The 26,884-nt window shown below is 34.1% G+C and overlaps 1 protein-coding gene across 1 annotated transcript in view; it reads left to right on the forward strand.

The window, feature by feature from the left end:
- The window catches only part of LOC149790733 (cardioacceleratory peptide receptor-like), a 47,158-nt gene that overhangs the window by 16,331 nt on the left and 3,943 nt on the right, over positions 1–26,884 (forward strand). Inside the window, exons 3-7 of the mRNA XM_089971436.1 lie at positions 219–312; positions 15,525–15,670; positions 16,332–16,503; positions 24,459–24,584; positions 26,695–26,875. Of these exons, the coding sequence (XP_089827562.1) occupies positions 219–312; positions 15,525–15,670; positions 16,332–16,503; positions 24,459–24,584; positions 26,695–26,875 (719 nt within the window). The remainder of the gene's footprint in view (positions 1–218; positions 313–15,524; positions 15,671–16,331; positions 16,504–24,458; positions 24,585–26,694; positions 26,876–26,884) is intronic.

Raw genomic sequence — 26,884 nt, forward strand, 5'->3', positions numbered from 1 at the left:
TCAACAAGTTGAGACTTTTTACATTTTGATACGCTATTCATAAGTTTGATTAAAGTTGTGGATAGACATTCCCATTTTTACAAATTCGTTTTTCAATTATTAATCCTTTCGTAAAATGAATTTACTAGTTTCAACATTCTTTAGTTAGTTTCATAAAATTCGTCTTCTTCTTCCTTTCATTATTTTTGTTTCCATAATATTTTTGCTATTTTGTTCAGGTTGTTGTCACATATGCTTCGACGTATATGTTGGTGGCTCTAAGTATAGACCGTCTCGATGCTATAGCAAGACCTTTCAGCTTTTCCGGAAGTCGTAAGTAAAAAAGTTCCCTAAAGGAAAAATGGGTTCATATAAATGTTATCTACATCAATAATGTTCTAAAAAAGGAATCATAACACAAAACACATTTAGACATTTGGACCGAAATCAAAGATGAAAATCAAATTTGACACATAGCATAATTATATTAAACAATAAGAAGCACAATTCAGTTAATGAAGTCATTCAAGCATTACAGGTTGGTAAAAGCAGTGCATATCAGTTTACACACGCTACATAACAATCTTCCTCCTTGACAACACTAATACGTAAATTATTGTCATACAATCATATTGGAACAGTTAGTACATTGAGAGAACTATTATCAGCTTAAAAAGGGTATGTAATATAATCCAATACAATAGTTTGATCATGATTTCCCTCAAACATATATATATATATATATATATATATATATATATATATATATATATATATATATATATATATATATATATATATAGTTTATCGATGCCCATGCTATGGTACATAACTTTCTACAATGATTTATTTCCTGAGTATTGTCTAATATATTGATATAACCATGTATTTTTCAATACATGCACTTAAGGTCGCAGACTAAGATTTGGCATACCTTAACGCCACACTAAGTCTTGAAATGAAGACATAAAATAATTATCTAAATATGTCAACAACGGGAAACAGACGCACGAAAACTGTACAGTTGACATTTACCGTTGCCAACATGAAAGAAATCTCCAGTAGAAGTCTTTAAAGGTTGTAAAGGTCCCACATCGAGTGTGGATAATTCACTTTAGTTACAATAGTTTCAAGAGTTTTGCAAAGTGGGTGTCGACGCTGAAAAATGTCACAGACATATATAAATACCACATATGATTTTGACCATAGAATCTTGAGTCGCTTGATATACGCATTAAAAAGTGTGCCCTTTCTAAGGTGAAACGATTAAATATCTGTCGAGTAGTGGCATGTGGGAGCTTTACACTTGTATTACCTATCTGGATTCTAGCCTTCTACTCCGGATAAATTTAGCAAGTGCACCGAGTAGGATTGTCAGGCGCGTACAATCAAGGCTTTGCGCATGACTCTCCTCCCTAAGAGAGTCCATGAGATAAAACGGTGGCAACTGAACAATGAATACCACGAAATAGCACCAACCCCCCATCCACGAAAATCATATCAAAGAATAATCATGTATACAAAAAATTCAATGAAACATGACCATAATAAAGGCAAAGGTGAATGTATAATAAAATGTGAACTTTGCGGTAGAAAATAAAATTAGGAGTGCTGTGAATCACACGGGCTCGACCATGTCTCAGATACGGTAACGGAGACAAGTCGCATACTAGCTCTACTGACCGTGTGGATCTTTCTACCAGTATTATCATGCTCGCTGATATGAAGAGGTTAATAAAATGAATGTCGAGAAAAAAGACACAGAGGTCAATTAAATAATTTTAAGGAACAAGGCTATTGCGGTTTCCGATCTGGATAGGTGCAAACAATGTTACAAAAACTTCCTTGCCGAAGAAGCCATTAGATGATGCCTTTCTTATAAGAATATGCATACAGTGAATCAACTCAAGTAAGTTGTGCCAGATCTTGTAGCACGTAACAGAGCGATGCAAGACAAACATACATACTGGCACTATAATGACTACTTTTGTACCATAATCAGGGAGGAGGCCCCATGTGGACGAGTGGTCAAAGCGCACACCGTTACGGACCACTGCCATCTCATCGCTGTCTGCGTGGGTTCGTGTCTCTGGCTCGGCTAATGTGGGTATGTGGGAAAGCTTGTCGGTACCTTCTCGATGGTCGGTGGTTCTTTCCCGGTTTTCATAGGGTTCTTCCTCCGCCATTAATACTGGCCGCCATGTATAGCCTATCTTGTGCTGAAAAATGGCGTTAAAACCGATAACAACAATAACAACAACCAGAATCAGGGAAAAAAACTTTCAAATTCACCTCTGTGCAACTGAAGCTGAGAGATACGTATGTAATTTACGCTGACTTTGGAATTTATGAACGGTTCCGTCCCTCGGTTCAATCGAATACGACATATATCTAAACCCGAGGGTTTGCAATACGAACTTTTGTGCGACATCACACACAATTTTAATGTTTACTGATAAGTGTACATCAGTTGACATTTGACATGGCATTGAAGATTTCACCATCATTAAATGCCCTGCATTAGCGATGCCTCAGTTGTGCTTACACGGTTCAAGGTTCCAAAACTTGGATCAGAGATAAAGATGTTGATAAATCTGATCATGCAATAGCTAAAGTGGGATCAGGTGAACGTGATTGCGTCGTGGGTGCCTGTTCAGTTCATTGATGAAATAATCAGAGCTCTCCGTGAGGCGCTTGCGTTGCCAATCATCCAGTTATTTTCCAAGATCTATGTCAACCTTCAACCGGACGCACCTATTATTACTCTGTGCGATGTCATTCGTGACCACCAGGACAATGCTGAGTGAAGATTTCCTCTCAGACTACACAATAACACAGTCGTGGAATATGTAGCACAACAATACGCATACGTGCTGAACGTGATCCGGGAGAACTGCAACATGTTGTTGATATTCTGTGGGATTGACTCGAATTGTGACTCAGTTATCTACTGAGTTTGGTTTGTCTTCCACTACTCGTGGGATGAATCCAAAATATTTTCGCTGATGCCACCCGAATCCGTAGTTTCCTTATGATTGACAAGAGCAGAGGTTATGCATCTTGGAAACAGTATTTTACGCATGTTTATTAATTTAACAACCATAATAATTGTATAAAATGACACAATTCGCTAGCGGTGTCACATAATAGGGTGCTGACCGACGCCATAAACACGCTTGCAAACAACCAGGATGTCTCCATGATCGCAGAGCGGCTTGCGAATGGTTAAATATAAACATTCTTCTCAGCTTTCATCATGGAAAGAAATCACATCGATCTTTCAAGAAATGTCTGCGCTGTCGATCAAATCTAATGAGAAACAGCGGTGCAAGTTAAGAAAAGCACAGAAAACACAAACTGGGTGATGGGAACAAAAAAGAGACTGGGTCTGATTGACTGAATAGGAACAGACGAGATAACCGGGTGTGATAATCGGAACGGCATAAGCAATGGAAGAAACAGCGAAGACTATTGGACACTTAGCCACTTAGCAGACAAGATTACTGTGGTACACGAAGGCATCGGGGAAATCGCAGAAGAAGATGGTTCAAAAAGTTTACCTACCCCTGCACACGATGACGAAATGATGATACTGTATCGAAATAATAAGAAAGAAAATCTATTGTTTAGCACTTTTAATGAACTTCTGAATAATGTGAAATATGTTTTAGAAGTAATGGCATTAGACAATACAGGAAAGAAACAAGCTATATGTAATGTACTCTCTATACCTTTTGCGTCTATTTTTAAAATAGGGCGGGAATACTGCATTACACTGACTGCATACAGTTATCTGTGAAATGAGAGGATGTTCACTTTTGTAGAGAACATATACCTATAACGAACAGTTTCCTTTTAGATGAATACCATACCCATAATAATATTACACTTTAGGAACATACAAATAAAATGATTTACAAATGAGTATGGGTTATTTTCATATTATTACTTGTTTTTGGCGTATAAGTAATACAAATAATATTTTCAATTAAAAAATCATAAATCAATTCACCTTCTTGGCTTGCATTGCGACTGTGGATATGGTTCTCGCTGTTTTGAAAATGGTTTCTAATTTTAGTAATTGTTAGTAACATCATTGATGTAGAAAGCAAGTTTAAAATTTGTATGCCAGTCTTAAAACGATTATTCTTAATGTGGGCGAGTGCACCGGAAAAGGTGATACCAAATCAGCATGAAACAAAATGAATATAAATATGAATGTATGCAAGTTATACTATCTATGTAGGGAAGAATAACCGCTTCACATCACGGGTTCCACTACCATTATTTTCTGATGTAGACTTGATTGGCCACCATTTTAGATAAAGAACATCCCGATGACAATGTTACCTTGCATGACATAAAAATAAAATAGTTAGCCAATTGTGCATTACGTTTTGTTAATTTTGAAAACTGAGCAGTTACTAAGTTTATTTAAAAAACCTGTAAATTAATTGTTTCTGATATTATGGATATTAATTCTTAAAAACAAAAAGAGAAAATAAAGAGAAAAAAGACGGAGCTTTGGAAATTGGAACGTGGTACGACAATTTGGCGCAATAAATGCTAGACCATTTGAGTCATGGAAACTTGCTTATAAGGGTTTGTATATTACTGAGATGACACATTTTTTCCAAGCAGATTTATATAAGTGCAGAGATTATACTTTGTTGTTTGCCCAGTTAATGCTTTAGTTTTAAAGAATTAATATTGTTCCTATATGAAGAAAGACCCACTTAACACAATTTAATGAAAAATGTTATTTCAATCAGAAAATTGACAGATTCTTTTAAAGATTATATGTACAGAATTGCAGTGTAATAGTGCCTTAAATGTAGCAAACGGTGTCGTGGTGCAAATAAAGAAAACCCCGTTAATAATGTATAAAATAAATAATATATATGTACTTACCCTATTATTTACATCATCCTTTTGCACAAAACAAAATGGCAACGTAAAATACATTTAATATTTACTCCACGTAGTCTTTATTTACATATAGTTCCAAATGCCCTTTAAGCGCCTCTTCGAAAAATCTTGTTCCCAATGCAATTTAGAAGGAATGAAGAAAGAAAAGAAATGAATGGATAACATGATTTTTTAAATATCTGAATTGTTATTATTCAGGGAAATATTTTAATATAATAATGAAGGAAATAATATAGCGCACTCTAGAAATTCGGATATAATTGCTCATGTGTACTGACACATTGCAGTTACGGTGAAACAGGGTAAACAACCACAACTATACATTGCAAAATTCAAGAATATTTTAATTTTTAGTGATTAGCGCAAACGTGAACACATAAGTTAATATGAGAACCAAAACATTTTACCAAAACTTGATCAATCAGTGCAAATACCTTGTCTTATATATTTTTTCTAGTTTCAAGTTGCTCAAATGTAGCATTTTCGCTTCCATTTCCCATACCAGGCCATGTTCAAAGGTCATGTTTAGGTATGAAAAATAAATTTATATGAATATTTCATATATAATATGGTTATTTATGAACCGAATAATACAATGAGACACAGAGTTGTGATATTTACAATTTTGTTTTCAGCACATAAAATGGGGGCAGAAAATGGCCCTTATTCAATATAGTCCTTTGAATAGATTTTTACGTTATATTGTTGCCTTATTTATAGTTTCTCGTCTGAATAAATGACATTAGAACCAAACAATATTGATATATTTCTTCAGTACCTTTACAAAAAACTAACACCTAGACATATCAGATTATTTAATAACCTGACCTATATTGTCCATTTAGAATGGCCTGCGTATTGGTCTCCACTGACGCTTATTTCCTGCTTGAATTGGCAGGAGTGTGGGCCTCAACTTACAGTGACATTTTAATTTTCATTTTGTTTATTTTTGTCCACCTTTGAACCATGGTATTCACATATACAGCTTTTGAATTAAAATGGCAACGAAGAAATGGTAGACCCGATACACTTTATATCAGTCCTAAAGCTGGAAATTTTCTCAGAATCAAAGTACCGCTTACCTCAAAATTCTGAAGTCCAATTGATCACCAAATTGACGTTAGCTAATTTGATATCATAGTCGTTATTACTTGAAATTAACAATTGTTCGTTAGCTTAAGGGCAGTTCACCAGGCTTTCTAAGTTACCCAGTTCATGATTTCGGTAAATAATTGTGCGAAACTAACTTCTGCGAAAGCTATATAATATTTTTATTTTTCCACCAATTTAACATTGATAAGAAATATGTAATTATATACCATTAGATTCTCGCCGAATTATTTTTAATATTTGATATATGACAAACTAAATAACTCTATAAAAAGTTTTAACCGGGCAACTTTAACTGAATTTTGATAGCTTACAAAATATAACAAGATGTCAACTTGTCTAATTCTTCAAAGCAGTAATTTCTTCTTTTTTTGTTGAGATTTCTCTCATTTCCCTCTTGAACGGTAAAAACGATCGAATTAGTCATGCATTTAAGTAAATGAAACCATTAAACTGCATTAAATAAAGGAAACCATATATGACAGAGAGGGCGAAAACCTACTGGCACTTAAATTGTGCTGACATCGAAAAGCCCATTAATTACCAGTAAATACAAATGAATGATTTTGTCTTCATATAGTTCCTTGTACCTTTTAATATTTTATGATGTTGCATCTTTTTCGGCTTGAAATTATTGCATCATTTGAATCTAAGAGATTCTAAAAATTAATAAATGTTCAGATAAGTTGTACATGTAAATACTGCTGGTGTGAAAGCAAGAATTTCTAAAGTAAAAGAAATATGAAGACTGCACTGAAAACAAGCTTGTTCTAATGTTGAAAATGAGACTTTCATAATCTTTGAATAAGTTAAATTTAAAGAGGTTAGAGAAAACGTGAGATAAGGTCGTTTATGCCAACCTCATACTTGTGAGGAACACTCGATCAATAGCACCATCAAGGACTAGAAGTGTTCAGTTAAATATACGTAATGCTTTGTTCTTCTCAGTCATCACTACCATGGTGGCCATTAAATATATATGCAAGCTGTAGGACCGAAAGTTACAGACAACAAAACTAAGACAGAACATCACAGGACAAAGAGTCTAAACTTGATTTTTCACTGTTATGAGTAACCATGGGACGAAACGTCAAAGAGCACAAAGTTACACCTAGAGTTTTGTAATGTTTCAGAGTGTTATATGAAATACACATCATAAATAATTGCACCTTCTTCTCTGAATATATTAACATAATAAACAAATTATCAGTGTCATGATTTTTTAATAGTGTCACTGTTCGAGCGGTTTCTAACAAAATCAGAGTATTCTTAATACAAACAAAGTAATCATATTGCCGTTACAGCAACTGCTATTACAAAAGGTCTTAGACAATTCAATTTAAAAAGTTCATTCAGTCTTAATGTGATACTTTCTGGTGCACTACTGTATTTCTTGTCAGTTGAATACAGTCTTAATGTGATAATGTATTGTGCACCGCTGTATTTCTTGTCAGTCCAATACAGTCTTAAGCTGATAATTCATTGTTCACTGGTGTATTTCGTGTCATTTGAATATAGTCTTAACGTGATAATGTATTGTGCACTGGTATATTTTGTGTCAGTTGAATACAATTTTAATGTGAAACTTCTTGGTGCACTGCTGTATTTCTTGTCAGTTGAATACAGTCTCTGTGTGATACACGATTGTGCATTGCTGTATTTCTTGTCAGCTGAATACAATCTCAATCTAAAAATTATAGGTGTACCACTGTATTTCTTGTCAGTTGAATACTGTCATAATTTGATAATTCTTTGCGCACTGCTGTATTTCTTGTCAGTCGAATACAGTCTCAATGTTATATCCATTGACCATTGCTGTATTTCTTGTCAGTTGAATTCAGTCTTAATGTGATAATTTTTGGTGCACTTTTGCATTTCTTGTCAGTCAAATACAGTCTTAATCTGATAATGCTTTGTTCACGGATGTATTGTGTGTCAGTTGAATATAGTCTTAATGTGATAATTTATTGTGCACTGGTATATAAATCGTGTCATTTGAATACAGTCTTAATATGATACTTCTTGGTGCACTGCTGTATTTCTTGTCGGTTAAATACAGTCTTAATGTGATACTTCGTTGTGCACTGCTGTATTTTTGGTCAGTCGAATACAGTCTTAATGTGATAATTTGTTGTGCACTGCTGTATTTCTTGTCAGTCAAATACAGTCTTAAGCTGATAATTCATTGTTATCTGATGTGTATCTTGTCAGTTGAATGTAGTCTTAAAGTGATAAATTATTGTGCACTGGTATATTTCGTGTCAGTTGAATACAGTCTTAATGTGATACGTATTGGTGCACTGCTCTATTTATTGTCAGTTGAATACAGTCTCTATGTGATACATGATTGTGCGTTGCTTTATTTATTATCAGTTGAATGCATCCTCAGTCAAATAATTATTGGTGCACCACTGTATTTCTTGTCAGTTGAATACAGTCTTAATGTGATAATGTATTGTGCACCGCTGTATTTCTTGTCAGTCAAATACAGTCTTAAGCTGATAATTCATTGTGCACTGGTGTATTTCGTGTCAGTTGAATTTAGTCTTAATGTGATAATGTATTGTGCACTGGTATATTTCGTGTCAGTTGAGTACAATCTCAATCTGATAATTTTTTGGTGCACTGCTGAATTTATTGTCAGTTGAATAAAGTCTTGATATGATAATTCATTTTTTACTACTGTGTTTTATGTCAGTCGAATTAGCTCTATGTGATAAATCATTATGCTTTGCTCTACTTTTTGTCAGTTGAATACAATGTTAATGTGATAATTCTGTGTGCACTGCTGTATATGTTGTCAGTCGAGTATAGTCTTAATCTGATAATGTTTTGTGCACTGCTGTTCTTCTTGTCAGTCAAATACAGTCTTAATGTGATAATACATTGAGCTCTGCTGTATATGTTGTCAGTCGATTACAGTCTTAATATGACACTTCTTTGTGCACGTATTTATTGTGCACAGCTGTATATATTGTCAGTCGATTACAGTCTTAATCTGATAATTATGTGTGCACTGTTGTATTTGTGTCAGTCGAATACAGTCTTAATTTGATAATTCATTGAGCACTTCTGTGTTTCTTGTCAGTTGAATACAGTCTTAATGTGATAAATATTGGTGCACTGATGTATTGTATTTCAGTCAAATACAGTCTAAATCTGATATTTCTCTTTCCACTGCTGTATGCTTTAACACTGCTGTATTCGTTGTCAGTTGAATACAGTCTTAATGTGATACTTTATTGTGCACAGCCGTATTTCTTGTCAGTCGAATACAGTCTTAATGTGATAATTCTTTGTGCACTGCTGTATTTTTCTTCAGTCGAAAACAGTCTTAATGTGATAAAAATTTGTGCATTATTGTTGTATATATGGTTAGTCGAATGCAGACTGTGATATTCCATTATGCACTGCTGTTTTTCTTGTCTATTGAAAATTGTTTTAAACTGGTAATTATTGGTGCACTGCTTTATTTCTTGTCAGTTAAATAATCTTGATATGATAATTCATTGTGTACTGCTGTATTTATAGTCAATTGAATACAGTCTTACTGTGATAATTCATTTTGCATTGCCGTAAATGTTGTCAGTTAAATAAAGGCTAAGTGTGATAATTCATTGTGCACTGCTGTATTTCCTGTCAATCAAGTATAGTCTTAATCTGATAATTCTTGGTAAACTGTTGTATTTTGTTTAGTCGAACACAGTCTTAATCTGATGCAATGATTTTGAATGTGCAACACCACGAGAGAGCTCAACAAATGATCAGTAAATAAATACTGAAGTCTATTCTATAGAATAATTAGACGTTGTGGTACTCTCTTTACCACTCTGATTCATACTGCATCTTGCTATATTAACGTGGCACCAATGTCATTTTATCTACAAATTGAAACAATACAAAAAATTTGCAGTGTAAAGAATTACATCCTAAACTCAGAACTAGGCCTATCAAGTACAAGCCTATAGAGTAATCCAAACAAGTTTCAATGATATTCCGCATAATGGTCAGTAAGATTTTAATATACCGGAGTAAAGAAGGATAAATAAAATATGATCCCAACATATATTTAAAAGATTTTACAGCTATCACGTGACAGCTGTTAAATATTTAAATGTCTTCGATTGAAATTTAGAGCACGGCATTGCCAACAAATCATTAACTAATTAGATAAAACAATCCTTTCAGTATATATTTTCTAGGACTGGTGATAATACTAGGAATTCATAATCCACGTATTATTTCTCTTATATAGATAACTAGTTCAATAGTCAATTGCTAGACGCATATTTCTGCCAGAATAAATTTGAACGGTTAAAAAAAGTAAAGTTTGTTACTCAAGTTCATCAAGCTTTCAGCAGCATGGTCTTGTTAAAACCCATGACCTTTATTCCCATCACATGAGGTTTGCATGATTTACAGTACATAATATTCTTGGAGCTTTATGAGTGGATCAGAGATCTATTTACACGAAAAACTTCTTTGAAGTGGAATCATTGGTGAAAATTCAAAGTATTATTAGCTAAATAATCCCTGCTAGCTATTTTTATGAATGATAATTCCCATAATATAAGTATACATAGCACTATGCTTGGGTACAGTGAGCCTACTAAGGTGTAAAACGTAGTATTCCATCCAATAAGTATGCTGCTAGTACGTCTGTTACGGTGAATACATGTTGTGTATACTCCATGTGGCTGGCAGAAACAAGACTGGTACTATTTCGATAGTTGGATGACGATGGCTCTCTCTCTCTCTCTCTCTTTCTCTCTCTCTCTATCTCTCTCTCAAAATGTCCAAATGAACTATTATCACATAAGTTATAGAAATAGTTTACACGTTCTTCAATCTCTTGCGATGCCTTTCACATGAAGGCTCCGACGTGTTATATACCCTGCAGAAATTGGTGAAAAAGGTCAACAACACAAGGCTGTAGTAAAAGCAAAAATTTGGATCATTGATGTAGCATCTGGTTAGTCGAATATGCTGTATATTGCGCCATGGCACTCGCGGCGCATGACATCCAAATACTTTAAATAATGCTCTTATCACTGTCCTGAAAGCTAGTCACGACTTTAGTAACCTTGAAGTCTAGACTAGAATGCATTTCTACATCTGTCACTGACATCAAAATAAAGCTCTTCATATGTTTTGTGCGACCTTTTCCGAAGTAATATCGTACGTATTTGTTTAAGAAGTGGTAGAACAATGTCAAAGATACCGTCAACGGCAACTATTCAGCTTAGTGCATCTGGACCATTGTTACACTTCCAAAATGGTTGCCCTTTCATCATAGAGAGTTTTAAGCAGCTCCATAGGGTTATTTAGATATGGTTTGAGTAGGCATCTGTTCTTTTGCGGTTTTCGTCAACTGACAACATGGCGTAGACATCATAATAACAAGCTGATACACATTCTGCGCAAAGCGGGCTCGGTGCAAAAGGACTTGGCAAAGCGATATGTCCCATGCTGTTGCGCGTGATTGCTTATTTCACAGTTGTTTCGTCCAGGGGCATAATCCGGAGGCTGGCGAGGAAATGGAATTCATTATTGCAAGACCTGTATTTAATGTCATATAAAGTAAATCCATATAGCGCACACGTGGTTCCAGACTTGTTAGCATGCTTGCTTAAAAGGTGAATAGAGATTTAAACCAATATTGTTCCTCAGTGTTAGTATCCAAACTTACTTTTTTTCTTTCTAAGAACAGGCCTTAAAAACCACTGTGATCTCATTTCATACGCTTGATTTATCATTTGCTATTAAGACTACAGCTACGTAAGAATAACCATTTTCCTGTGCAGGCATCGTTGATCATTACTACTACAAATAAGGAATAATATAATATAATTATTTGATACTTTATTTTTAAAAAAATCTTGAAATTTCAAAGTGTGACTTTATGTCCTGTGACTTATAGTCCTGCATGCCTATTTTTTCTGTAATAATTCAAATTGTGAATCTTTGAACTGACTTTCTGTCCATGTTTATTTGTGACTTTGTTCTCGAACAAGATATCCAGATTTATCAACCAGTGGTTTCAAAACCACTGAGCATAAATATGAACCACAGGTGATAATATCCCACTGTGGAAAAGCTTCATATTAAAAAGTGCAATATGAGTTGCGATTCATCGCTAACGCACATACGTCCAGACAGACAGGATGACATGATTGTCACCTTTCTGCAGATATTGGTAGGTAAGATCTTCTAATTCATTGTTGGCAGACGTGTTTTTTTTATTAATTACTGAGTAATACAGAGACTGACGCATTCAAAAACATCATCATATACTTGCAGATGAAGTTATAAAATCACGGATGTTCAGCTATTTTTCTTTCCTACCTATTCAATTGGATGAAATTAAATCTGGATAGTTAGGTGAGAAGCTTAAAAAGAGTTATTTTAATCAAATGTTTGCTCGGTATGTAAAGACCGTGTGTTTCCCGTGTGTACTAGCGTATAAGACGATACCAACTGAAAACTGCACAAACACAGATCTGCCATCGCACATTGTTCCGGTAGATTTGGGTCTGTGATGTTCGTAAGGTAGTAATCACTATACCAAACAGTATCGGGCATTATATATTGATCTGTATGCACATTATGCTATGGCAGATCAGGATCTTTGTTGTTTCCACTTTGACTCGCCTTATAAGTGAGCATATAAGGCAACTCCGAATTGAAGTCTTAAGTTCATTTATTGTATGGAGTTGAGCAGGCATTTAACTATAAATACATATCAGAGAACAGTTATTTGCCATCCCAACACACATCAGGTTCAGAGTAAGTGTTGCCTGCAAATAGATGAGTGCAATTACAACGATACCTTCGACGAAGCAACTGTAATCAGAATAAAATCGCAAGAATAAATATGTGAAATAAAGCACTAATGACGAAAATGATGTAAATTAAACCACATAATTTAACTGAACATTTTATTGTAAAAGCGATCTTTATTAACAGCTTCTGTTGGCGTAAGTGCAGCACAAATAAGAACAATAAGAATTATGCCATACATATATATTTCCTGATTCGAAGCAGCATATAAGCCGTTTTTCATTCTCTTGACGTAATGAATGACTTAAGTAAAAATGTTTGATAATAATCGACATCCACATTAAAGCACACGAACCATTCTGCTCCAAGTCAGGTTCAGCTCTGCAATAATGCAATAATTACGGATTCATTTTTCAGAAAAGGTAACGTGTAATTGCATTTCCAGGCTATAGGGCATGCTTTTGAGATGTACCAGTAGTTGAAATCAAGGAAACGCATTCCATTATATAATCAATTTTATTTGCTTTGAGCAATGAATATAGTTTCTTGATTGAACGTGCTGAAAATTCGCCTATAGCATTAAGTCCAATTGCAACTCACAATGTTTGATTACGGTTCACAACTCGTTGAGAGAATGGCATCTGAGAAATGAAAGATTTTCTTAAAAATATATAATTTAGTACAGATTCACGTGATGGAAAGTCTCCTGGTAGAGGTTTGAAGCATTGTTTAGGGTGGGATGGTGTCGGAAATCTATATCAATTTATTGTAGAATTATTAAAATTTGACAGCAATACAATTTATGGCACCTGCTATTTAGAAATCAGTGATATATGCGCGTTGTATCGGATTTCTTACATAATACACTTCATAATGATTTGAATTTACAAGAATTGAATTCCTTTCACAAAAGCTGACAATGATTATGCTGCTCGACGATCAAATGATTGAGAATGTTGGGATCATTCCTGTCTTTCTCATTGTAACACTGAACAAAGGGTGAAAACAAAAACACGAGTATCTTTCATAATCAAACATCAAAAATAACTGAAGTTCAGAAAAAAGATGAAACATACAACAAAAGAATTCTGAATTCTTTTTAGTGTTTTAAGGTAAACATTGTAAAATCGTTCGCGTTAGGGCGACACAATGGCCTCTACGAGACTCGATGCTTTATTTCATGATTTACTCTTATATTTTTATTAGGAGCAATAATGTAACCAATGGGTAGGAAATGAAATATCACCACACTAGCAAGAATAATGATGTCCAGGAGAAGACGTGTTACAATATAGCATTGGCAAAGAATGAAATAAGGAAGATAGTGGTGATGATGCAAGCGTTCGATAGAGATAGATGCATTCATAGTCTTTGCATGCATTATACATATGCTAAGCCCTAAATACAATAAGCTATTAAGGAAAAACACGTGCATTCTTAAATATATTTTATTCAAAATAATGAACACGATCTACCTCAGCAAGAATGAAAAGTTAAACGTATCACTACTATTTTTAAATATGTATTTACTACGACATAATCACATGTATGTGAAAAATTCCCGAAGTGGCTATACTTTGATACAATCAGATACTGTACAAACAAACGTGATGAACACTAGACCACAGTAAATTACATTTCTAGCAAATATCTCAAGGCTAGCGGACTATCGAACTGGATATTATTTGAAACACTAAGCAATTACTGAAAACAAACGAGAAATCAGCGATGGCATTGATTGTCGTAAATGGAGATACCATATTAAATAGAGTTGTGTTTGCCTCATATGCACTGGATTGGTTTACTTTTGTTTTGGTGTTTAATGGAGTAATTATTACTTAGCACCCATAACAAAGAAAAGCTAAAACAAAAGCAAATATGATGAAGATGGCAAGAACGAAAGGCATGTGGAGAAATGATGACGTCGCTGCCTATGATAGTTATGACGACGACAATGACCTTGGCGATGAATGACTTGATGAAGCAAGACTTTAAAATACTTATAACCATGTCGATAATGTATTGTGCTTAGGGGCACGTCATTTGATGTTATTCCCAAAGTTCCATCGAAAATTTCCACCTGTTTCTTCAAGGCATCGGATATCAATTTAAAATTATCGTATTGCACATTAAACGTTCAGAATTTCGCTACTCCTATTACCGGTCTAAAATCATTTCCTCCTAACCCCCATCTTAAATGTTCAAATGGTCTCCCGAATTTTCCAGCTTCTAGCAAATGTTGATGGGCTATTAAGTGTAATCACCAAGGTACAGAGGTGATTTTATTACAACCCGTAATGGTCATGGATGTAAGTGCTCAGCCTCTAGCGCATTTTAAGTGTAAGGGCAGAGTTGCAAGTTGCTGAATAATTTGTTTCGTGAAAATCATTGCGATTGCATGTTACTATATCCAGATTGATGACAAACTGGTTGTGACGCTAAGAACCGAATGTTGTTTCATTGTTTCTTCCTGAGAGTAGTCGAGTCTGGACAAACGTGGTGAAATATGCCATCTCGATACGTCTAAGGTCCAGGGTTTTATACCTTTTTTCCGGTGTGTTAGAGAATGCAACATTGCTCATCTAGAACAGGTCATAGTCTATAACGTTTCTACATTATTTGACTTTAAAGAAAATCCCAATCTAGTATTTTCTTCTTTGGAGCACTATATACATGAAAGCTGTCACATAATGCAAATAAATAAATATATTTTACTTATTTTTCAGGGACCCGTTCTAGGTTTCTCGTGAGCCTAGCGTGGGGAGTGGCCGCTATCTTTTCCATTCAGATGCTGTTTATTGCCGAAGAAGTGGAGTTTGAGCCAGGCCGGATGCAGTGCTGGATAAAATTGCCACATGATGATCATTGGAAGGTAAGCCGGTTACCTACCGTTCTGATGAGAACCCATCATTTAGTTGGACATCATGATCTTTTCTGTGATAAGCTTCTAAGTTACCTAGCGTGGTATGGCACATACCTATACAAGGAAGATCATATAAATGAACACATATATTAAAATTAGTTCTGGTATTATGTTTAACATCTGCATAATTAGAATTAAATGTTTAGATTAAAATTAATTGTGTCAAGACGTATTTTAGAACATGTGTAAACCAACGCGCTAAATTTCGAAAAGGACCTATCGTATTTCCTGTCTGGTAATTCATCAAGTGCAATGACAAAACATAAAGACTTACATATAAGTAGGTACGTAATATATACATTCAAAATAAAGAAGGATATACGAAATTACAGCAAACCTCAAAGTATAGGTGAACAATAACTGGTGAGGCTAAATATATTGTTTCAGCAAAGTCATTGAAGGAAGATGATGCAACTTGGTATATGTTACACAACTGCCACCTTTATTTAACTCGATTAACTGAAATATGTTATAGTTAAATTAACGTGAATTGTCAGATATATAACTACGTGAAGTTAATTGCTATTTCGTAAAAGAGAACTGCTTTTAAAATATAATGTGCGCCGTAGTCATCAATTTAACAATTTACTTTCCATACATTCCATTTTAGATCTACATTACTTTGGTAGCTGTGACCTTGTTCATTTTTCCTGCCGTAATCATAACCGGTTGTTACAGTGCCATTATCTACATCATCTGGAAAAACAATCATCTTCAGCAATCATCTCGGCAGATGACCATACCCAAGAAGGGACCAAATGTCACCTCGCAAGCGGGATATGGTGAGAATTTCTCATTTAGTTTTGTCGTTGGTAGCATAAGGGTTGTTATACGCTGAAAATATAATAACATAGTTCTCATTTTGAACATCTACCTATATCTTACCTATAAAAATTCAAATTGAGAACTATAATGTGTGTTGGCATTTTATTATATATATATATATATATATATATATATATATATATATATATATATATATATATATATATATATATATATATATATATATATATGTTTATGTATGATAGAGAGAGATACATTGTTCAACAGTTGTGCAGGTTGCGGCTTTTTTCAATTCAAAAAAAGTTTTACCAAAAACAAACCCTGATCTTAGACCAATTCAAACTAAAACGTTACAAGAAATACTTTCTTTACAGAGCCTAATTTGAAGATGATCATACCCATATTATTCCTTGTACTACTACACTTTCCGCAGCCTTGAGTCTTGGTGTGTCGAGTTAATGTAGCTTAATTTGTTCTATACGGTAATAACAATTTGTTACAGTGATATATTACCATGAGTGTTTATATCGACATGAAATCCTGATATGATTTTTAACGAATAAATTAATTTTGAAGTAAAGTCATCGTTAACTGTCTGTGTAACTTTGTTAAACATTCAAAATTTTGTCCTCAAAATCTATAACAGTGTCTCCTCATTAATATAAAATTTAATAACGTGTCATTCAATCATTCTGATTAAACGTGGAAAATAATTGCATACCATGAGTGTTTCCACCAATTTCATCATGATTGTAACTGTATTCACTCAATCACATTAATGTTAAAGTCATATAGTCAAAGCAATTGCAACTAATTTTGTTTGTAACTCAATAGTTCTAATAGTGATAAGCAACTCCTAAAACTGTGATCAAATAAACAGTTACAATATAGAGAATAAAAACAACAAGCTTTGATAAATTTAACAAACATTTTATTTCCCTGGAAAAGCACTATATAAATTGTAAAAATAAGGACTTAGAGTTTTACACTCTAATCCAAGAATAATCCACCAATTCAATTTTAGAAGTCTAAATAATGAAATGTTCTATAGAAAATTGAGATCGAGTCCCAACGAAACATCCAAAAATGGAAGTCGATGACGTATACCGTAGTCAGTATTGTTCGGATGTGTCAACAGTTTATTTTTTTATCCACAAACATTATTCCTGTGTTTGAATTCCGAACAAAATTTTAAAAAATATCTTTATCCAAGAATTCTATTTGAGCGCTCAAACATTTCCAGGAAAAATAATAATCCCATAGGATCCAACTAATCTGAACAAAAATTAAATATAGCTCCAAACTGCCACAATATACACTTTCCAGTGTAAATAAACAAACCCAACTGAGAAATATCTGTTTTGACATCAGTATAAAACCTGACTACGGCGCTATTTCGGAAAACACATAATTGCGAAATAGAGGCTGTTTACATATAAAAAATCACATACTCATAGCATGACCTTGATACAAAAACAATCATTTCACGCCGAGAATAAAACAAAAATGAAAAGTTGTTTACTTGTCTCAGTGATTTCTGAAACAAGGTCGGGAACTGAGTCAGAAATAGAAACAGTGTTTCTATTATTAGGTAGTGATAAAATGATTCAGGTGAAACTGAAATTTCTGGAACATATCAAATTCTTAGCGAACAAAATTACATTACATTGACATGTAATGGAATTAAAAATATGAAAGAAACGTTAAACCTACAGGCAATTAAATTAAGTCAAAAATAAATTAAACCAAAAATACGTAACACTTTACCCAAACGTAAGAAGAAAGGTTTATATGATAAAGCTTTCTTTTTACCATAGATTATTAATATACATGAGGTTATAAAACCTCGTATAAATTACACACAGTGTACATGAAATAATTCATTGCGATACACTGGAAAGTGCATCTGCTATTAAATTATCTTTCCCCATGATGTGCCTGATATCAATATCATATTCCTGTAACAACAAACTCAGCCTTAGTAATCTTTGATTTTAATGTTTGATCATGCCGATGAAAGTAAGGGGTTTGTGGTCACTAAACACAATAATCAAAGCAGGATCTGAATTATGGTAATCTTCAAAAATGTTGTAATGCCTATATCAAAGCTAAACATTCCTTCTCCATTGCTGAATCATTTCTTTGGTGCTTATTTTATTTCTTAGAAAAATAGCACACTGGATGTTTATTACCATTTTCGTCTTCTTGTACCGAAATTGCTCCAACCCCAACATCACTTGCATCAACAGACAATTTAAAGGATTGGCTGAAATTTTGGAGTTGTAAGAACTGACGTGCTTATAAGCATGAATTTTAACTTGTCAAAATCCTCCTGACATTTTCCAGTCCAAAGGAACTCGTTTCTCTTATTTAATAAATTTTTCAGGGGTTCAGCAATTATATAGCAATCAGAACACAATTTCCGATAGTATCCAGCCATACCTAAAAATCGCATCAGCTGCTTTTTATTTACAGGCACACGAATTCAGAAATACTCTTGACCTTATCATGTATATGTTTAATTTGTCCATGCCGCACGATATGTCCTAGAAATGTTAAACTAGCAAGGCAGAACTCACTTTTGGACAAATTAATTGTCAAACTTGCATCCCTGAGTCTGTCGAAGAACTTCCTAATTGTCGCTAAATGTTATTTCAAGTTGTCGTTGTAGATGATGACATCATCGCTGTAAGCATCACAATTGTCTAGACACGAGGTAATTATATTCATGAGACTTTGAACGTGGCGACCCTTTCATCCTAAACGGCATTGCTTTTTTTTGATAAGGTCCATCTGGAGTCACGAATGCTGAAATTTCCTTTATTCTTTCCGTTAGTGGAATTTGCCAAAATCCTTTCAGAAGTTCAAATTTGGTGACATTCTTGGCATTTCCGATCATATCAATGCAATCATCGATTATTGGTAATGGAAATGAATCTGTTTTTGTCACACTATTCACCTTCATATAATCGTTGAACATACGGAACGTTTAATCTTGTTTGGGAACAAGTATGCATGGTGAACTCCAGTCACTTTTACTGAGCTCTATAAAATCATTCTCCAGCAAATTTTGAATTTCCTTCTTCAAGTATTTCTGTTTAAGAGTGTTCATCCTTTACTGGTGTTGCTTCGCAGGTTTCAAATTTACAGTTTCATCGTCATGGACTATGTTGTTCGTTCTTGTAGAAACATCTGGAAATAAATGCTCATATTCAAATAATAACTATTTAAGTTCATTTCTTTCTTGCTTGTGCAAATTTGAATGTTTATTGCCCAGATCTTTCATACTGTCTGAATTCCGGAGATATGTCACTCCAGTATTAGTAGAATCCGATGATATTCATTCATTAAATCTTCACTGAGTGGGATAGGTAGAACTAAATTAATTGCATGTTTAAACTGGCTATATTTTTTAATATACACCTTTAGCATGTTTGTGTTGCAAAGTTGTTTTTGGTTTCGCATCCCAGAAGTATTTATGATGTAATTTAGATCATTTATTTTCCTGTCAACTGTGTAGGGACCATACTAGTTGGCCTGACGAGGATTTTGTGGCATGGTCAAGAGAGCCAGGACTCTGTCACCAGGTTGAAAACTCCTTTCCTTCGAATTTCAATCATATCTTGACTTCATTTATGACTGATTAGAGCAAATTTGCTGTTGAAACCTCACAAGCCATTGAGAACTTATACTTAAAATTGGAGACATAATCACGAACATTAATTTCAGTATCTTCATTAGAACGAAGTTTCTCATTCAACAGCTTCAATGGTCCACGCACAATGTGTCCAAACACCAGTTCAAAGAAACTGAAACCTAAAGATTATTGAACTGATTCCTTAACTGCAAACAATAGTAAATGAATGCTTTTATCCCAATTTTTACCAGTATCAAAACAATATGATAGAATCATATTTGTGAATGTCTGATGAAATGTTTCTAATGCCCTTTTGTTCAAATGGTGATAGGCATAATGTTGGATGCCTAATTCGTTCATAACTGGCTGGAAAATTCCAGACATGAAATTAGAGCCTTGATCAGACTGGAAAGATTTGGGAAGGCCAAATAGACTAAAAGTTCTGTATCAACGCTGTTACTGTTGCTTTAGATTTAATATTCCTCAAAGGAATTGCCTCTGGAAACCTTGTTGTCGCACACATAATGGTCAACATGTATTGGTTATCTGACTTGGTCTTAGGTCAGGGACCAAGGCAAACTAACATAACACTTCTAAATGGTTTGTCAAAGGCCGGAAATGTGTTGCATATGTGCTTTAGGCATCTTCTGATTGGGTTTTCTTCTCATTTGACATGTATGACAAGATCTACAGTATTCATCAACATCACGTTTGATTTTTGGCCAATCGAAGTGAGCCGAGATATTGTGATCAGTCTTGGTAACCACTAAATGACCAGCGAAATGTGTTTCTTGGGCCAGATTAAGTATTTCCTGTCTGTAATGTTTTGGAACCTCCATTTGATAGTTCGCTGACCCCTCATCATCAGCAGGTACCTCGGTAGGACTCCATGTTCTCATAAGAATTCCATGTTTAATGAACTAACAGACAATAACTTCAGCAGCTTCGGTTTCACTAATGACCCTTTGAAACAACAAACAGGAGATATCATGATCTTTTTCCTGTTTGACGACAAGTGATTGTCGCTTGTCACTCTGATTAGAATAAAGACAATGAGTAGTTAAAAGAGGATCACTGTGATCAATACTTTTTGATTGATCCAAGCAAGGACTGAACGTGGCCTCATCAAAAGCAAGACCAATGCATATGTTAGCTGAATGATTACTTTCCTTATCAACATCATTCTCAAGAGCTTTATTTGCCATAGCGCTGGTAACTGCACAAGATGGGATTAAATCAGAGAATTATTGTTCAACTGGATCGACTTTCTTATCCAAGCAAGGCCTGTCCGTTACAAGTAGATTAACCACAACCTTGTCTCAAGCTAGGTTGTTGCTATGTTGAAAATGAATGCATCCAACGGGTAAAACTGTGGACTGTCACGGGTCCTGACACTAAGTCTGATGACAAATTTACACAATGGATAGGAACATTAATAACGCCGCACTCTACTCCCTGAATACGAATGCTCTCATTAGAACAAAGCTTCTCAGAAACAGGCAAAGTAATTGACAATAAAAGACTCTGAGAAAAACTCCTGTGTCACTTAAATTTTAATAAGGATAGGATTAGCCAAATCCCCCACGAGTGACTTTGAACCCTTCGATATGAATGGTTCATAATTCTCCATAATAAATCAGTCTGGGGTTTAGTAGACTCATGACCCTTAATAAATAAGAACATTTGGAATAGGTCTTTCTTGATTATGATGCCTATTTTTTAATTTGTAGCAATCAGAAATAACGTGTCCTTTCTTCTTGCAATATGTAGGAAGAGACAAGAATCTTGAGTCAAGCTTAACCAAAACTTGATTTTTAAACTTTGGGCCAGTTTGAGATTAAAAAGGCTGAAATACTTTTCTGCCAGAAGACTGTTGAGTGGAATTCTTATTTACAAAAGGAACTTCATGAGTTAAAGAACACTCATCAGCAGCACGAAAAGCATTTTCCAAGGTTTCGATTTTATTCTCGTCAAGATAAGTCTTAATGTCACTATGGACACAGTTCTTAAACGCTTCAAGTAATACAAGTTGTTTGAGACTTTCATAATCTTGTTCAACTTTCTTGGCCAAGCACCATCTATCCAATAACTGTTATTTTTCTCTTGTATATTCGACATGAGTTCGTCCAGTTTCATTTTTAAAGTTTCTTAATTTTTGCTGATAATCTTCAGGGACTAATTCATAACCCCTTAAGATGTATTCTTTAACCGTATCATAGTCACCACTTTGCTGAACTGACAGTGAACTGTAAATATCACTAGATTTACCAATAAGTGCGCATTGTAATAATTGAGTCCAATGCTCCTTTGGTCGTTTGAAATTTTCATCAACGTTTTCAAAAATAAGGAAAATATTTGTCTACATATTTTTCTCCAAAAGGGGGCACTAAACTAATATTCTTTGCAACGTCAAAACTTAATTTTGTATCTGAAGTTTGAAAGTGCGTTTCACTTGCCAGATCCTTTTGTTTTATTCTAAATTGATATTCCCTCTGTTCCTTATCTCTTTGCATTTAAACCTCTCTCAATATCTCTCTTTCTTCCTAATCTAATTGCAGTTCTTTTTTTTCTTATAACTGCATTTGTTCTTGTAGCTGCATTTGTTTTTTTCTTTTTTTTTCTATACCTAATTGCGTTTGATTTTCTTTCTCTCTTTCTCCTCTCTCTCTCTCTCCTCGTTTTCAAATTGTAAATGCATCTATTTTTCTTTTTTTGTAATGCCATTTGTTGTTTCTCTTTCTCCAATTTCATTCGTTGTCTCTCTTTCTCCGATTGTAACAGTATTTGCATCTTTTTCCTTCTTTATCTTTCTGAAGTTTCAGCTTCCTCAACTCTAATTCAATAATGTATTTCTATTCTAATTTCTTTTTTAATGTCCGATACATACTTACTGATCGAAACCAGAGCACTTTTATCCAAAACATTCTGTTCTACCAAAAACTGGACCACAATATTTTTTATTTCTTTCCTCCCTAAGGAAGCCTTTACCTCAGAAAGGTCATATTTTCTGGCAAGTTTAATTAATTCGTCTTTTTTGAAAAAGTCTAATTGGTCATGTGTAGGACTTGAAATCAAGATTTTCACTTTTGATGACATTTTAGAAAACGCTTGCTGATTTCACTAAAGATTAGAAAAAGTAGAGTAATTAAAATTTCAAAATGCTATGTTTTCGGAACTATTTTCGCCAAATTTCATAATTCCAAGGACGAGGGCCAATTCTTATGTTACGAATTTAGGCTCTAATAGAGAGTAACAAAAGAAATAGCGAAAACAACAAGCTTTGAAAAATGTAATAAATATTTTTTTCCCCGGAAAAACATTGTAAAAATTATTTTTTTTAAAAATTGCGGTTTTAAGAAACAAATCCAAAAATAATCACGAATTAAATTTTAGAAGTCCTAGTAACGAAATGTTCTGATGAAAGGAGTTCGAGTACAAATGAAAATACAAAAATGGAAGGCGAAGACGTATACTGTAGTCAGTATTGTGCAGGTGTGTCTACAGTTCGTTTTTGATCCACAAACAATATTCCGGTACTTGAATTCCGAATAAAATTTAAATAAATATCTTTGTCCAAGAATTATATAGGAGCACTCAAATATTTCCAGTAGAAAGAATTATCCCTTAGGATCCAAATAATCTGAATACAAATTAAATATAACTCCAAACTGCCACAACATACACTTTCCATGGCATAGGAAAAAGCCTAACTGAGAAATATTTATATAGACATCGGTATAAAACATCACTACTGCGCAATTTCGAAAAACCCAAGTATTAAGAAAATGCAAAAAATAAAAAGTTGTTTACTGGTCTTAGTGATTTCTGAGTATCAAATATAAACTGTGTTTTTATCATTAGGCATTATGAAAAAATTCAGGTCAAACTGGAAAATATAAAATTCCTAGTAAACAAAATTACATTACATTGACAAGTAATGAAATTAAATATATATTCAATTTCTTCGAGTATTCTGGAAAATTGCCGAATGGGAGTTCACACACATCCATCGTCAGCACAGCAAACTTACATGTGGGTAGCTAAAACGATTAATATATACAATATTGGATGCATAGATAATATATATTACATTTCAAGATTAAATTACAATGATAAATATTTTCTCATTAATAACACCCATTTATCTCTGGAATATTGCGTCCGAGTGGTTACCCACACCATAATTAGGTTCAGTAAGCCATAGTTTAGCAATTGCCAGTTCATTAAGAAATTTAGACATTTGACATAATCGTTATACAGCGATCCCCATCCTTAGTGTCTGCTATGTAATTTTTCCCAATTCAATTGTTTTAGGTCTTGTAGTAAAAGGTTCTCCAACCCCTATACGGAACCGAAATAGGGACATATCTAGAAGTTCAAAAGGGGTCATACCGCAAGCCAAGATTCGGACCATAAAGATGACATTTACAATCGTTTTGGGTATGCATTACTTTTAGTTAAATAAGTACCATAATATTGCAGCATTTCGTCATTTATATTAACAGTGTTTTAAAGAAATCGCAAGTTGTTATTCAATTATTGATAAGACTATTTTTTCCATTTTTTACTCTTCCATGATTGTTATGACTTCGGTTGCGAATACGACGTTTAATGACTTCGTTTTAATTTAGTAAAATATGTCATTAGAAATTCCCTCCCGAATTTGTTCAGGCTTATTTCAAATAATTACTAAAGTTGCACAATTCTTGCATCAATTAGTGATTATGACTAAGTTAAGCAAATGGCGTTTACTTATTGGCAAAACATATAACATGTAGATATTGGAACACAACAACATCGCGAGATGACAAAAACAGCCACTCTCCTCATATCCCTTTCCTCCCGTCCCTTAACCTCCCCTTCCCTGAGCAGAACACAGTGTCTAAGGACTCACAGTTTATCAAGTCAGATGTTAACCAAATTACTTCAGGTTTCATGAGTACGTGGCCAGAGTTAAGCTGAACGAATTTGTCCTCTAAAACAGATGCAGTCTCAGAAGCACATAACCAAAATAAATATTGGTACAGAAAAAACATTTAATCGCTTTTCTCGTCAATTTCAGAACAATCTTCAATATAACTAACGAACATAGACTAGCGTTATCCACACACACACTGGCGTGCATGCTCATGGCTTTATCATCATAGATTTGCTCCTGGCATGCGTTTCAGACACGTGTACCTTTTGTAACTCGTACAATCTCGTTTAATGTCGTAATCTTCAGAAGTTTAACCTCACTCCCAATGTCATTATATTCGTAAAGGCATAAGAGTATGTTAGTTGGCATTCTGTAAGAAAATGAGATGCAGTTATCTATCACTTGGTGTATGGTGTGGTAGCAGTTTAAAGTGCAGAAGCAAATTAAGAGACCTTGGTCATTTAACAATTCTGCAGTAAACGCCAAAAAGGGTTTTGCTGAAAGTTTATTCTCTTTCCTCAGAATGTGGTCATCGACATGTTTCATAGTAACAGTTATGTTCCAAGTTATATCTACTCTGTTGACAGTTAGATTTAGCGCATAAAGTCACACAAAATATCTTCTTTCTTATTCCATTCAACGTCTTATATCCAACTGATCGCTTACTTCAGTAAAGTTTTTTTTTTTATATATTGAAAAAATGAAGGCCGTAACAATTATATTACCTGCAAACAATATTTAGTGACAAAAAGCAACACTCATTCAATAATCATTGTAGTATGATAATGTATGATTTTAAATATTAAAACGTCTTTGCAATGACAAGCACCTCACTGCAATATTTATATTTATATTCTATTTATAACCTTCCTATAAATATAATGAGAGCTAAGCGAGGTAAATTTTAAACGCAGATCAGAAAAATATGTTGGAGTTACGTCCCTTGAACGACGTAAGAATTGAATGTGGACTTGGATCACAATGTTTGGAATTACTACATGTTGGTGTTAGTGTGTCCAAAATTCTAATAAATCGTATTTTGATCTAAAGTATATTCAAATATACACTCACGGTGATGTTCTTGTCGTATATTATATGGCATTTGTTTGAGACGATGGGCTGTAAATAAAACCATGTGCAGTGGATCACATATTTCATATTCCCGTTGCTCACTGTGCTCTGTCGACGAAATGTACACAGACACCTTAATGATCATATTCTTATGAATAAACAATGTCATTTAAATCAATACAAAAAATGCATATATCTTTCTCATCCTTCACCATCAATGTGAGTGGAATAAATGCTCTATAGGACCATATCTGTACAGGCTAGAAAGTCATATTTGTGTAATGAGTCCATAAAGAAAGAAATTAAACGGAATGGGTCAACGAGATAATCGGTACATTGGGGGAACATGTCATTGATTTTGAGAAGTTTACCGATATCATACATTTAAATAATCGTATTATCATATTATCTTAACTATGCTTAACAAAACAAATTAATTTGTAACAGTGGATGTGTTGGTTCGAATAATATGGCTTTGAGAAACAGTTACTATTTCCTTGTTTGTTCGATGCTAATAATTAAAGCGGAAATATGGAATGACATTCGTACGTTCTTTTGCAGTTTTTATCCTGTGTTGGAGCCCCTATTTTATTTTTGACCTTCTGCAAGTGTACGGACACATTCAACCAACCCAGCAAACCATCGCCATAGGAACTTTCATTCAGAGCTTAGCCCCCTTAAATAGCGCTGCCAACCCTATCATCTATGGGATTTTCAGCACAAGAATCTGCCGATATATGAGGTAATAAAG

Source organism: Sinohyriopsis cumingii, chromosome 10 (genome assembly GCF_028554795.1).
Source record: "Sinohyriopsis cumingii isolate HCF-2022 chromosome 10, ASM2855479v2, whole genome shotgun sequence".
Classification (NCBI taxonomy): domain Eukaryota; kingdom Metazoa; phylum Mollusca; class Bivalvia; order Unionida; family Unionidae; genus Sinohyriopsis; species Sinohyriopsis cumingii.